At 65.9% G+C, this 12568-nt stretch overlaps 1 protein-coding gene and 1 long non-coding RNA gene across 4 annotated transcripts; one reads left to right on the top strand and one right to left on the bottom strand.

Annotated features, from left to right (window-relative positions):
- Positions 1-2275: 2275 nt before the first annotated feature.
- Positions 2276-3918, bottom strand: LOC309645485. 3 transcript variants are annotated; one of them, XR_014254916.1, is made up of 4 exons: positions 3719-3918; positions 3064-3395; positions 2912-2966; positions 2276-2824 (listed from the first exon to the last, which is right to left on the bottom strand). It is a non-coding gene; the product is annotated as an uncharacterized lncRNA (long non-coding RNA). The 3 variants fall into 3 exon arrangements; XR_014254917.1 differs by having other exon boundaries at positions 3221-3395; XR_014254918.1 differs by having other exon boundaries at positions 2912-2963; positions 3221-3395.
- Positions 3919-4759: 841 nt separating this feature from the next.
- On the top strand, positions 4760-11306 carry CYP2W1 (cytochrome P450 family 2 subfamily W member 1; the record flags this gene model as incomplete). The annotated part of the gene is given in 12 exon segments (XM_082429176.1): positions 4760-4842; positions 5670-5830; positions 5833-5945; positions 6932-7094; positions 7409-7558; positions 7603-7760; positions 9037-9210; positions 9551-9689; positions 9776-9811; positions 9814-9959; positions 10288-10429; positions 10557-11306. Coding segments are annotated over 12 exon segments (1662 nt in total). The 3' UTR covers positions 10754-11306.
- Between the last annotated feature and the right edge of the window lie 1262 nt (positions 11307-12568).

Raw genomic sequence — 12568 nt, 5'->3', positions numbered from 1 at the left:
AAGACTCCGCGCTTCCACTGCAGGGGGCGCAGTTTCGATCCCCGGTAGGGAAACTAAGATCCCACATGCTATGTGGTGCGGCCAATAAATCAATCTATAAAAATAAAAAAATATTTTTGTAGAATGAACATAGTTGGGCAGGTATTATTATCCTCATGTCACACGTAGAGACACAGAGAGGTCAAGCCCCTTGGCTTGAGGTCAAGAGACGCCACCGAAATGAGAAGCCCGTGCTCGCCGCAACTAGAGAAAGCCGGTGCACAACAAGGAAGACCCAACGCAGCCAAAAATAAATAAATAAATACATAATATTAATTTATTTTTTTAAAAAAAGTCACATGCATTGCCTCCGCCGTGGTCACAAGCTCCCACTCAAATTCAAGGGCAGGGCCCCTGCTCTCCATGGGCGGAGGACAAATTATACGAAGAGCTTACGGGCTGGGCGCTGTCATTGCAACATGCCATCTGCCTCAGCTAACAGGTGAATGGAGGGGCTGAGTGTGGAGCCAGGTGTGTGCAACTCCAGACCCCTCTAGGGAACACCCTGCACCTCGGGTGTCAAGGCCAGGTGTGACCTGAGCCCCAGTCGGAGCCTGGCGACCCCTGGCCAGCGGGGCCTGGCCAATCCGGTCTGACCAGAACAATCCCCAGGGTCCTGCCTGAGCACCAGGACAGAGCTGGTGGAACTGTGCACTGGACTGCGGCTAGGGGGACGCGAGCCTGGGCGGCCGGCTGTCGTCTGGCCACCGTTACCTGCCCCAGAGCGCAGCCAGCAGACCCAAGAGCAAGGAGAATTCATCCAAATCCTAACAACATCATCTGGTCCCTGGATCAACCCTTGCCTGAAACTAAGAGATAGCTGATCTTTCCACTCTAACAAATTCTGCTATCAAAGTGTAATTTTCAAAAGGCTTTCAGCCAAATATATACTGAGCACGTGTCAGAATTTTATCTCACCCGTTAACAAGGGAACGAGTCTAGATGGCAAGGCTGGTTCAAAGAAGAATGTCAAACCCTGACGGATCCACGTGCAGTCAGAGGAGAAGGAGCTCGGGAACGAGACTGCTGAGCTGGGCTTAGGAGTTAATGTCTAACATTGATGTCAGGTTAATGTCTTAACAGGACAATAAAGCCACAACCTTGGTTATCGTCTCCACCAGACAGAAGTCATCTGCATGTTTATGGGGGAAAGTTACCCGCACTTTTCCTATTTTCCGCAAGGTAACCTCCAGCTTCGCGGCACCTGGGCCTAGTCGATAATAAACGGCAAGTCAGAGAAAGCAACCCTCCCGGGCCGAGCGACCCCCGGCAGGCTGGTCAGACAGTGACCCCGTGAAGGGACACACGTCACCTATTTGTCTCGTTTCTGCGAGTGGGGTAATTTTCTGAACTCTGCTTCCACGGTGTCCTGGGGCTGCCCTACCGGGACCACAGCCTAGGGGGCTGAAAACATCGCCAACTCACACCCTGTCAGCTCCGGAGGCTGGTGTCACAGGGCCATCTCCCAACGGCGCTCCGGCGGAGGGGGGGTCCTTCCTGCCCCTTCAGCTTCTGGGGCTCCCACGTGCCTTGGCTTGTGGCCGTGGCCTGCACCTCTGCCTCTGTCACCGCGCGAGGGGCAGGACGACCTCTCTAAAGACCCTCCCTCCGAACAAGGTCCTATTCTGAGGTTCTGGGTGGATGTGAATGTTGGGGGGACGCCCTTCGACCCAGTGCCCTGCTCCAGCCAGTTTGCGGTTTCTTCCCTATGAAGAGTCCCACCGGGCACAGAACCCTTGGGTTCAGGTGCATGTGATGCAGAGGCAGGCCCCACACAGGGGGCTGGGGGGGTCCTTCTGGACCCCAGGGTGTGGGCGCCACCTCAAAGTTCAGGGGTCACGAGCTTGAAAAATCATTCTTGTTGCCGAGAAAAGGGGACCGGCTGGCCTGGAGCAGCGCTCAGGAGACCCCCCAGCATTTGGTGTCAGATATCGGGGGGCAGGAAATGAAGGCGCGGCGGAGACCAGGGACACCCGGAGGTGGCGGCTCCTCCTGGCGCCCTGCAGACGCGGGGGCAGGAGGGGCCTCGCCTGGGGTGTGGGGCGCCGGGGGTGCAGCCACTTCCCCGGGCGGGAACGTTGCCGGATCTGACGAGGAGCAACCCCTTGGCTTGGGGCGCGCTGCCGAAGTCATCTTACAGAGACCGTGCAGCTGTGCACAGGGACAGGCACACAGGCCTTTTTATTTTCTTATAAATTTATTTATTTATTTACTTTTGGGCTGTGTTGGGTCTTCGTTGCTGTGCGCGGGCTACTCTTCGTTGCGGTGCGTGGGCTTCTCATTGTGGTGGCTTCTCCTGTTGCACAGCATGGGCTCTAGGCGCGCGGGCTTCAGTAGTTGTGGCTTGTGGGCTCAGTAGTTGTGGCTCGCGGGCTTTAGAGCACAGGCTCAGTAGCTGTGGCGCACGGGCTTAGTTGCTCCGCGGCATGTGGGATCTTTCCGGCCCAGGGCTCGAACCCGTGTCCCCTGCGTTGGCAGGCAGATTCGTAACCACTGCGCCACCAGGGAAGTCCCACACAGGCATTTTTAGCAGGAGTTTCGTAAGGGCCTGAGACGTACCGACGGACAGGCAGGCCCAACCCAGCAACGAGGCAGCAGTTACGCAGTGGGAAGGAGGCCCCTGCTTGGTCCTGGCCACATCATTACCATAAAAATAAAATGCAGAGACTTTGGTTGATGGAGACGTTCACTGTCCTGAACGTGGCAAAGGTTCCCTGGGTGTCTACGCATCTCAGCTCATCCAACTGTACGCTTTTACACGCGCCGTTTACCGTACGTGAATAAACTTGTTAAAAAAAAAAAAAAGCGTGTACACAACAGAGTGCATCTCTGAAGGATGCACAAGGAAGTGGTACGTCGGCGAGGTGCTCACCTTGCTGAGGGACTTGGTGGACTTCCGGACTCTTCGCTGGTGCGTCTGTCGCCTACTGGAACGGACAAGTATCCAAACTAACACCTACACTCATCAAAGAGTCTGTGTGGGATGTTGTAGTGGCTTCACTGGTGGCCCCACAAGAGACGTACCCGCCTGGCCTTGGCAGGTGTCACAAAGGGAAGGGTCTCCAGACGAGGCCATCCTGGATGAGGGCCGGCCGAGGGGCGCCAGCAGCCCTCTGGAGCTGGGAGACGAGGACCCCGCCTCGCCCCGAGCCTGCAAGGAGCCAGCCCTGCCCACGCCCACCGCGCAGCTGAGGACGCGTTCCTGCTGTCTGAACGCCCAGTCTGCTGCGGCCCCGGGACCTGACGCAGGCGCAGCCTGTGACACAGGCCGCTGGGAGGCTGGCAGGACCCTTTCCGGGGGCCGGGGCGGGGGCGAGGGGGGCCGGTGGGTGCAGCAGCTCTTTCTAGGAGCTTGTCTGCGAAAGGAGTGGAGCGTGAGGGAGGGATTTTATTATTGTCGTTGCTGTTATTTCAGGGTGCGGGGCGGGGGGAAGGCGCTAGGTGAGCTGAGGAAAGGCGGCAGGGGGCTAGTGGTGCCGGGAGAGATGCCCGCAGGCCCTGCCGGCGCCACCTGTGGCGACTGCCGGGCTCGGGGCCCCGGGACGCTGCAGACAGAGCAGCGCGGGCCCCCCAGGGGACGGGCCCCGGAAAGCTCGGACGGGACCCTTTGAGAGCCATCCACCTCCCCTGTCCCAGACTCTTCTAGAACCTTGCCCCTCCCCCATCCATTCCCCCTTACCTTGGCTCCCCTCCTCCAAGGGTGACTCCAAGGCTAGGTCACAGGTCATGGCCTCTGTCTCTCGAATACTCACTCTTGAAGCCTAAAAACACAAGTCCCCACCCAGCCCCCCGCTGGGTTCCAGAGGCCAGAGGCCCGAGCCAGCTCCCCAGCCCCGCCGGCCTCCGTCCTCCCCGGGGGCTCTGTGGTTCCCCCAGGATAATCTCCAGCTCCCCGGCCCCGCCGGCCTCCGTCCTCCCCGGGGGCTCTGTGGTTCCCCCAGGATAATCTCCTGCCCTGTGGTCGGAGGGCGATGGCCAGCAGCCCCAGGCCATCTTCCACCGAATCCCTTCACTGGGACCCGACACATTCACGTCCTGGGGCCTCACTGCCAACCTCCCTGCTCCGCCCCGCCCGTGACCTTCCCCCGCTGCGCACCCCGCGCTGGACGGGACGCCTCCCAGCTGAGCCTGCTTCGGGGTGACCCCACCAGGCTGTCGGGGGCTGGAGCCGTGCAGGACAGACGCCGCTCTGCCGGGACCGGTCCCGACACGTCCTCCCCAGCGGCACCGTCCGACTGTGGGGACCACCTGCTCCCCGGGGCCCGACCTCGCTGACCTGGAGGGGGAGGCCCCCCACAGGGACCCTGCGTCCGTCCCCAGCGCCTCGGCCACACTGCCCTCCCACCACGAGCGTCCACCCCGCTCGGCCGCCCGGGCGGGGCTCCCGTGGCCATGACCCGGGCCTTCCCAGCGCCCCTTCCGGCTCAGACCTCCAGGCCCTGCACAGGCTGTTCCCTCACGAGAAGGCCCTTCCTCCTGTGACCCACCTCTCCAGCTCCGACACCCAAGGCACTTCCCATGGCAAAGTCGCTGCCACACGGGGAGGGCCCTTGTAGGATCCCCGTGCCACCAGTTTCTGTAGCCCTAGCTCCTGGCCGAGCCTGGTGCACGCGGGCACTCAGTAAATGCACACTGGACTAATTAACTGAACTGTCCTGGGCGTACAGGGGCCCCAGCCTATGCACCCGGTAGGGGCCTCGGTACCGGCCGCTCAGCCCGAATGATCCGGAGACCTAGCAGTCAGAGAGCGGTCCTCCCTCACTGCAGCCCCACGGCTGTGTATCTGGACGGTGTGCCTGTGAGGTAGTGAGCCCCCGGTCACGGGAGGTGTGCAAATCGGGGCTCAGAGCGGGTAAGGGCCCTCGGGCTGCCTTGGCTCTGGGGTTTGCGTAGGGGTACGCGTGGCGCCCCAGGAGACAGGGCCCGGGGCGAGGGGCCCAGGGGCGCGGATGGGGTTCCCGCAGCCTGGTGTTGGGAGGAGGCCCAGAGCAGGCCAGGCCACTCCTGGCGCCAGCAGCCCTCCTGCCCTCAGAGCTCGTTTCCCAAACAGCACCGCCTCCCCTCCCAGCTGGGCCACCAGGGTTTAGCAGGCCACAGTGCAGCCTGGCCGCCGGTCACTCAGCCCGGCCCTGCCTGCGGGGTGGGCCCCTCTGAGCGACCCACCGCCTCCCCAAACCCCCGCCTCGTCCCGGCGCGGCCAGGGCCTCCTGCCTGGGTGACAGGGCTCGAAAAGCCGCCAAGGAGCAGACCGCCGCTCGAGCTCTCCGCCGGGGCCTCCGAAGTCCCAGGATTTGAGGCGTTTGCTGTGCAGACCCTGTGGGCTGCTCCACGCCTGGTGTCCCCCCCTGGCCCCAGGCAGAGAGGAGCTGGGCGGACACAGGTGGTCGTGGGTTTGGAAGAGGCCAAGGGGTCCTTCAGAGGGAGGCTCAGAGCCTGGGGAGGACGGGGCCCAGGGCCCCTGAGCCCCGGTTCTGATGGGGAGACCGGGCAGAGGCCGAGACATGTCGGGAGCACACTGGCCGCCACGCTGTGCGCTCCCCAGCAAGGCGAAGCCCCCGGGCGGCCCCCGGCCCCACCAGCCCCCTGCCACAGACTCGACCTCATAGACCACGCACGCCTGTGGCTTTAAGCCGCCTGGCTGTCCCCTGCGAACTGCTCATTCCACATTCGTGGGGTGGTGGGGGGGTGGGGTGCGGCACGCCCCCCCGGGAGGCCTACAGGGCTCAGGGCGCAGGGCGGGGAGCTGGGGCCTCGCCACCCGCCGTCCTCACGGCCCTGCTGCTGCTGGGGCTCGGGGGCTCCTCCGCACCTGCACCCACACCCCCTCCCCGGCCCCCCGCTGGCTGCCCCTCATCGGGAACCTACATTTGCTGCGTGTGTCGCAGCAGGACCAGTCGCTGAGGGAGGTAGGTCAGGGCAGGCACGTCCTCAGCTGGGCTCTGTGCCTGGGCCCGGGGCCTGGCCCTCTGCCAGCCCTGAAGGCACCCCAGTCCCATTTTGGGAAAGCTGAGCCCCCAATTTCCAGGACCCCTGTGGGGTGGAAGGTTCGTGCCCAGCCTGATGCTGGGCCGACAGGGCACATAGGAGGCCCAAGTGCCCGCGTCGCCTCGGGGGGAAAAGACATTCCACCCCACAGGGAAACAGATGGGCGGACCAAGGAGCAGGGGGCCAGGAGTGGCAGGCCCGGAGGGCTCACTGGAGAAGGCAGCCTTTGATGAGTGCCTGCAGGAGGGCCAGGGTTGGGGGTGGCAGAGGTCTGGCGATGCAAAGGACCAGGACCAGCGCAAAGATGTGCCCGTGGGCAGGTGGGACGCCTGCTGGGTGCGGCTCCCCCCACCTTGAGCTGGCTGAGCCGGTGAAGCAGAGGTACAGGCCCGGCCCCGCCCTCGAGGGCCATCCAGCCAACCCCCCCCGCCCCCCACTGAGCTCCAGCTCCCATGATCACTTGGCTGAGGTGCTTCCAGGACCCACCCATGAAGCTGCCTCGTGGCCCCCAGGCCCTGAAGGTGGGTGGGGAGCCGTGATGACCCGCGAAGTCAGGCTGCAGGCACCACGGTTCTCAGGCCCTGTGCCCAGTGCCGGGCCCTGGAGGCCTCCGTCTGCACGCCGGTGGCAGAGCGGGCAGTGGACAGGAGTGGCAGGCCCTGCTCCACCTGTGTGATCCACAGCAACTCACATCCCGCCCCCAGGCCTCAGTTTCCCCATCTGTAAAATGGGGAGACAATAGCCCTCCCGTCTCAGGCAGGGGTGCTGGGAGGACAGAAGGGAGGGGACACACACAGAGGCCCAGGGGCCTCCCTGAGTCCTCCGCATATGGGCGGGCGGGGGCCTGAGGGGCTCCCAGGGGACCTGGGGGTGAGGCAGCAGGCTGATCCCTGCCCGTCCCCGCCAACTCGCGGAACAGTATGGGCCGGCGTTCACCGTCCATCTGGGGCGCCAGAAGACGGTGGTGCTGACCGGCTACGAGGCAGTGAGGGAGGCCCTGCTGGGCACCGGACAGGAGCTGGCTGGCCAGCCCCCCATCGCCATCTTCCAGCTCATCCAGGGAGGTGGGGGTAGGTGTGTGGCGGGGTGAGGGGGCTTCCGCCAGGCGGAGAGGGGCCAAGGAGAAGGGTCGGTCCCCCTACCTCCGGCAGCTGGGGGAGTGCTCCCAGTGTGGCCCAGGGGGAGCGCCAGGGTGTCCACGTGGCAGGCTGGGCGCACTGGGGACCAGGGCACACCAGAAAGGGCAGGGCCAGCCGAGGCCAGCTCCAGGGGCCAGGCTTGGGGGAGGGAGTGAGGCCCCAGCCAGGCCCCCGCCCCGTCGGTCAGCCCCCCGTTGCTCCCTCCTGCACCACCCGGGCTGCTCACGGGGGTGTCCGGCCCGCAGGCATCTTCTTCTCCTCCGGGGCGCGCTGGAGGGCCGCCCGCCAGTTCACCGTGCACACCTTCCACGGTCTGGGCGTGGGGAGGGCGCCCGTGGCCGACAAGGTCCTGCAGGAGCCGAGGTGCCTCACGGCACAGCTGCACAGCGACGGAGGTGAGTGGGGGCCCGTCAGCTCTGAGGCCTCTCTCCACGCCCAGGCCGGCCCTTCCCGCTGGCCCTGCTCGGCTGGGCTCCCTCCAGCATCACCTTCATGCCCCTCTTCGGCCAGCGGTTCGACTATCGGGATCCCGTGTTCGTGTCCCTGCTGGGCCTCATCGACGAGGTCAGGGTCCTCTTGGGGACGCCCAGCCTGCAGGTGAGAGGTCGCTGCTCCCAGCTTGGTGGGTGGGGGCAGGGAGAGCTGAGCTGCCGCCTCGGGGGAGCAGCACGGCAGGCCCCAGGCGCGCGCTTCCACTGGCCACGTGACCCCAGGCCGGCCCCCTGTGCTCCTGGGAAATGAGGGGCTGGGGTCCTCGCCTCCTCCTCCACACCTTCCATCAGTAATAGAGGCATCTGCTCAGAGGTGCGGGTGGGACCCGGGCATTTCTTCCCCGGATATGGGGCTCGATGCCCCCCAGGCCCCCAGCCCTTGCACCCGGGGTCCTCCTGCAGGGTCAGGAATCACGGGGATCAGTCCTGATTCTCAGAACCCCCAGGGCTGTGTGCATTTCATTCTTTTCCAGAACGTAAACTGTTCTCATTTGTAGCCACCATTACCAGTTTTAACCATAACGTGCTTAGGCACGCACGTTGAGGTGGGGTACGCACGTATGCTGGCACGTGGCTCACGTGTACTTTTCAGCCCCAGCTCTCCAGGACCCGAGCCCGTGGGCGTGGGGCGGGCACTCATGGCTTGGGTCCTGATTCTAAGTCATCCCTCGCGGCTGGAGGAGGCTCGGACGGGCAGGAAGATTTGGCCTCCGCCTGAGAGCAGCCTGGCCGAGTCCCGCCAGGGAGCCCCAGGAGGACGGAGGCCAGAGGGTCGGGGGCTCCAGGGAGACAGAATGTTCCGTGGCCTTCCGTGCCTGTGCCCCGTGTGATGGCTCACATTCTGCGGGACACGGTGGTGCGAGTGTAGCCAGAGGGCGGCTGACAGCCGTGTCAGACAGGCTGTGCCGTGAGCCCCGTTTCACGATGTCGTGAGCTGAAACTCTGAAGTTTGCAAGTCCCCTTCTTTTTTTCTAATGACCCAGCACATTCAAAGTTATTTCCACAGCGGCAGCCCTCGCCCTTCTCCCTCTTCCCCGCTTTGGTGGGTGGGGAGCGGGGGTCCAGGATGGCAGGCTCCTGCTATGATTTGCACGGACCCCCAGGGGTGTTACCTGTCGAGCGGCCCCTCCTTCCTGCACTCCGGTGGACGACTTCATCAGAGCCCCTGGGGCTTCTGGTCCCACTGGGAGGGTGAGGGAGGGGCCCCGCGAGCAGGGAGCGGGTGCCCCCTTATGGCACCTCTACCCGGGGTCTGGGGCTGCGCCAGGGGCCCCGGAAAGGCGAGCACACCTGCCGGAGTACGGATCCGCCCCTCACCAGGTGGGGCTGCGGCGCCTGTGCCCTCACCCCCCACCACGCCGTCTTGCCCCCCCTGCCCCGAGCTGTTCAACATCTACCCTTGGCTCAGGGCCCTCCTCCAGCTGCACCGGCCCGTCCTGCGGAAGGTGGAGGCGGTGCGGGCCATCCTGAGGACCCTCCTGGAGGCACGGCGGCCCCCCGCGCCTGGGCGGGGGCCTGTGTGGAGCTACCTGGACGCCCTGATCCAGCAGGGCCAGGTGTGGGCGAGACACACCCCACCACCCAAGAGGCCTGGGGGGCATCCCGGGGCCCCACCCAGGAGGAGAGGGGCTGGGGAGGGAGCCATGCTGGCCCTACGCCATACTGCTCCACCTCCTGGCGGGGGGGGGGGGCCTCTCTGAGACTCAGTCTCCTTATCTGTGAAATGGGGTGGTTGGGAGGCCGCGGTGAACCCAGAATGTCGTAGGTGCTCGGTGGATCCTGGCGCTATCCTTCCCGCCAGGCCTCTGTCTTCTATGCCTTTCTTGAGCCTGGGGCTGGGTGGGGGGGTCCACGGAGACAGCCTCCAGCTGAGCCCAGCCCCACCCACCTCTGCAGGGGAAAGACTCCGAGGGCCTGTTTGCCGAGGCCAACGTGGTGGCCTGTGCCCTGGACATGGCCATGGCTGGCATGGAGACCACGTCCGCCACGCTGCAGTGGGCCGCCCTCCTGATGGGCAAGCACCCCAGTGTGCAGGGTGAGCCCGTGAGCCCGTTCCCGCAGGGCCCAGGACCGAGGGGCAGAGGCTCCCCGGGACGCTGGCGCCCACCCTCTTGCCCGCAGGCCGGGTGCAGGAGGAGCTGGACCGAGTGCTGGGGCCCAGGCGGCCCCCCCGCTGGAGGACCAGCGCTCCCTGCCCTACACCAACGCCGTGCTGCACGAGGTCCAGCACTTCATCACCCTGCTGCCCCACGTGCCGCGGTGCACGGCCTCCGACACCCAGCTGGGCGGCTACCTGCTCCCCAAGGTGGGAGGGCCAGGCCCCCCCGACCTGTTCCTCTCGTTCAGGGCGGATGGGGCTGGGCGTCTCAGGGACTCAGGTGCCTGGTGCCAGGGCTCCCCGTAGGAGGCAGGAGACGGGTTCGTCGGGGGGCAGCCCTCGGCCTCACAGCCCCTCACAGCAGACCCGGGGCCACACCACGGGGGTCACCTGGGGCTAAGCACGAACCCCCAGCAGACCCCTGCCAGGCCCCGCCCCGCCTTCCCACCCCCCGCAGGGCCCCCTCCCCGTGCTCCCCGCCTGGGGCCGCCTGGGTGGACGGGGCGTCCATCCACCAGCCTGCCGCCCCTCACAGGGCACGCCTGTGGTGCCCCTCCTGAGCTCCGTGCTCCTGGACAAGACGCAGTGGGAGATCCCCCGCCAGCTCAGCCCGGGCCACTTCCTGGACGCCGACGGGCGCTTCGTGAAGCGGGCGGCCTTCCTGCCTTTTTCCACAGGTACCACAGCCCCGCGGGCGGCGGCCTGGTCCCCGGGGCCTCGAGAGCTCAGGGTCCCCAGCCCGCAGGGCTCCCCCCGCCCCGCCACGGCCTCCGGCACCCACCCCGCACCCCGCGTCCCCTGCAGGCTGCCGCGTCTGCGTGGGGGAGAGCCTGGCCAGGTCGGCGCTGTTCCTGCTGTTCGCAGGCCTCCTGCAGCGGTACCGCCTGCTGCCCCCGCCCGGCCTCAGCGCCGCCACCCTGGACACCACGCCCGCCCTGGCCTTCACCACGCGGCCGCCGGCCCAGGCCCTGTGTGCGGTGCCCAGGCTGCAGGGGCGCTGACCACGAGAGGCCTGGCCTGACTACGGGACAAAGTCCCAGGGCCGGGGAGGGTCTGAGTCACTCCCGGCTTGCGGTGCTCGGCCGGTGATGGAGACAGGACAGAAGGACGGATGGCTCCCCCCACTGGGCTCTCTGCCGTGGCCGCCACAGGCTGTGAATCCCACCCCAGGCCTGAGAGCCCCACCCAGGCCTGAGCCCCTCCTCCCTCTCCCAGGCCCTACACCACAGGGCAGAGCTGGGTTCCCTCCTCCCTCCATCCCTACGGCCCGGGGCATCGCCGCTGCCTGTCTGCACCCAGGGCCCCTGCAGACCCTCCAGGGCGCACCCCCCCCCACGGGTGCAGCAGCCCCTCCCAGGCCTCCCCTGGGCTCCCCGCTGCTCAGTCTCCTGCATCCCCCTCCACACCGTCCCCATCCGGCTCCCCAGCAGGGCCAGTGTCGCCAGACAACACCTGCCAGGCACAGCGGTGCCACCCACCTGCAGCTGGGGATGCAGGCAGATGGCAGGGGCTGCTGGGCCCCGGGATGACGTCCACCCAGAGGCCAGCCTCAGACCAGCGTTCCCGCTTGCTCTGTGCCGTGCCAGGCCCTGCCCTGGGCCCAGTGGGTCTCCTGCAGACCCCACCCCGTTCTCAGAGGTCCTGGGCACCGTGCCCAGGCCGCACTCTGCCCCTGGAGCCAGGCCCCTGAGCCCTGGGGCCACCACAGAGACGCCCTTAGCAGAAGACAAGCTAGTTGAGGGACAGCAGCCGCCCAGAGGGCGACAGCGGGGCTTAGCTGGGAAGGATGAGTAGGAGTTCGCAGGGAGGCCGCCTCCACAAGCCTTTTCTCTGGTCCATTCTGAGCCCCCACTCCTCTTCCACACCTGCCCCCAGACCCTCCCCATGAACCGGCTCCTCGTCTCTGGGTGGAGGTCACCTGTCTGAGGAAGAGCACACAGAGGGGCCCGCTGGCAGTGGGTGGAGGGCCGGGGCCCGGGACGTGGCAGGAGGTTAGCGATGCTGGCGGATTCTGCACCAAGTGCCGAGATCACACCGATGCCTTCCCAACACCTTCTCCATGAGCTGGATGGGGGCAAACAAGCCGTGGCTTCCGCCCTCCTGGAGCTCGGAGCTTGCCGACTGGACCGGAGGGAGGCACAGGGCTGGGGGCACACAGGAAAAGGCCCTGTTCTCAGCGGGGGACCAGAGGGCCTTCCTGGAGGAGGGTGGACACCGGAGCATCAGATGAGTACAAACTGAAAAGCCCGACCACGCTGAGTGTCAGCGACCACGTGGGGAGGCTACCCTCGGGACGGGAACTGGTGAGCAGGGCGGGGTGCGAGAGCAAGGCCCAGGGCCTCCAGTGCCAGGCACCCCGTGACCCTCCAGGGGGTTCCGACAGAACGACCCAGGACGCACCAGTCAGCACGCAGATCTTGGGGCAGGGGGTGGGGTGTGGGGAAGGGAAGCTTCCTAATCATGAAGAGCAGGGCTGTGGCCACGATACCTCACGGTGGGCCCGGGAAGGGGAGGGTGGTCCCCGCATTTCTGGAGGGGGCAGGGCAGCGAGGGTGCGCTGTGTCCTTCTCTTCTTGTCGGTTTGGAACACCTGGCGCTGAACGCGGAGCGGAGGGAGCCTGCCTCGCCCGGGGCACAGCCGAGGTACCAAGCTTCATTCTGCAGGGTGGGGGCAGAATGTTCCGGAGGCCATGGAACTGGCCCAAAGCTGCTGTGGGAAGAGACTCGGCTTTCTGGCAGCGGGCCCTGGTGGGAGGAGGTGGGCACAGCTCTAAGGAGGGAAAATGCTAGCATCGCCATCGCAAGGCCCCTGCTCT

The sequence above is a fragment of the Balaenoptera physalus genome, assembly GCF_965194825.1.
Source record: "Balaenoptera physalus genome assembly, chromosome: 16".
Taxonomy (NCBI): domain Eukaryota; kingdom Metazoa; phylum Chordata; class Mammalia; order Artiodactyla; family Balaenopteridae; genus Balaenoptera; species Balaenoptera physalus.
The sequence above is the reverse complement of the archived record's forward strand: the minus strand, read 5'-3'. Positions and strand labels throughout refer to the sequence as shown.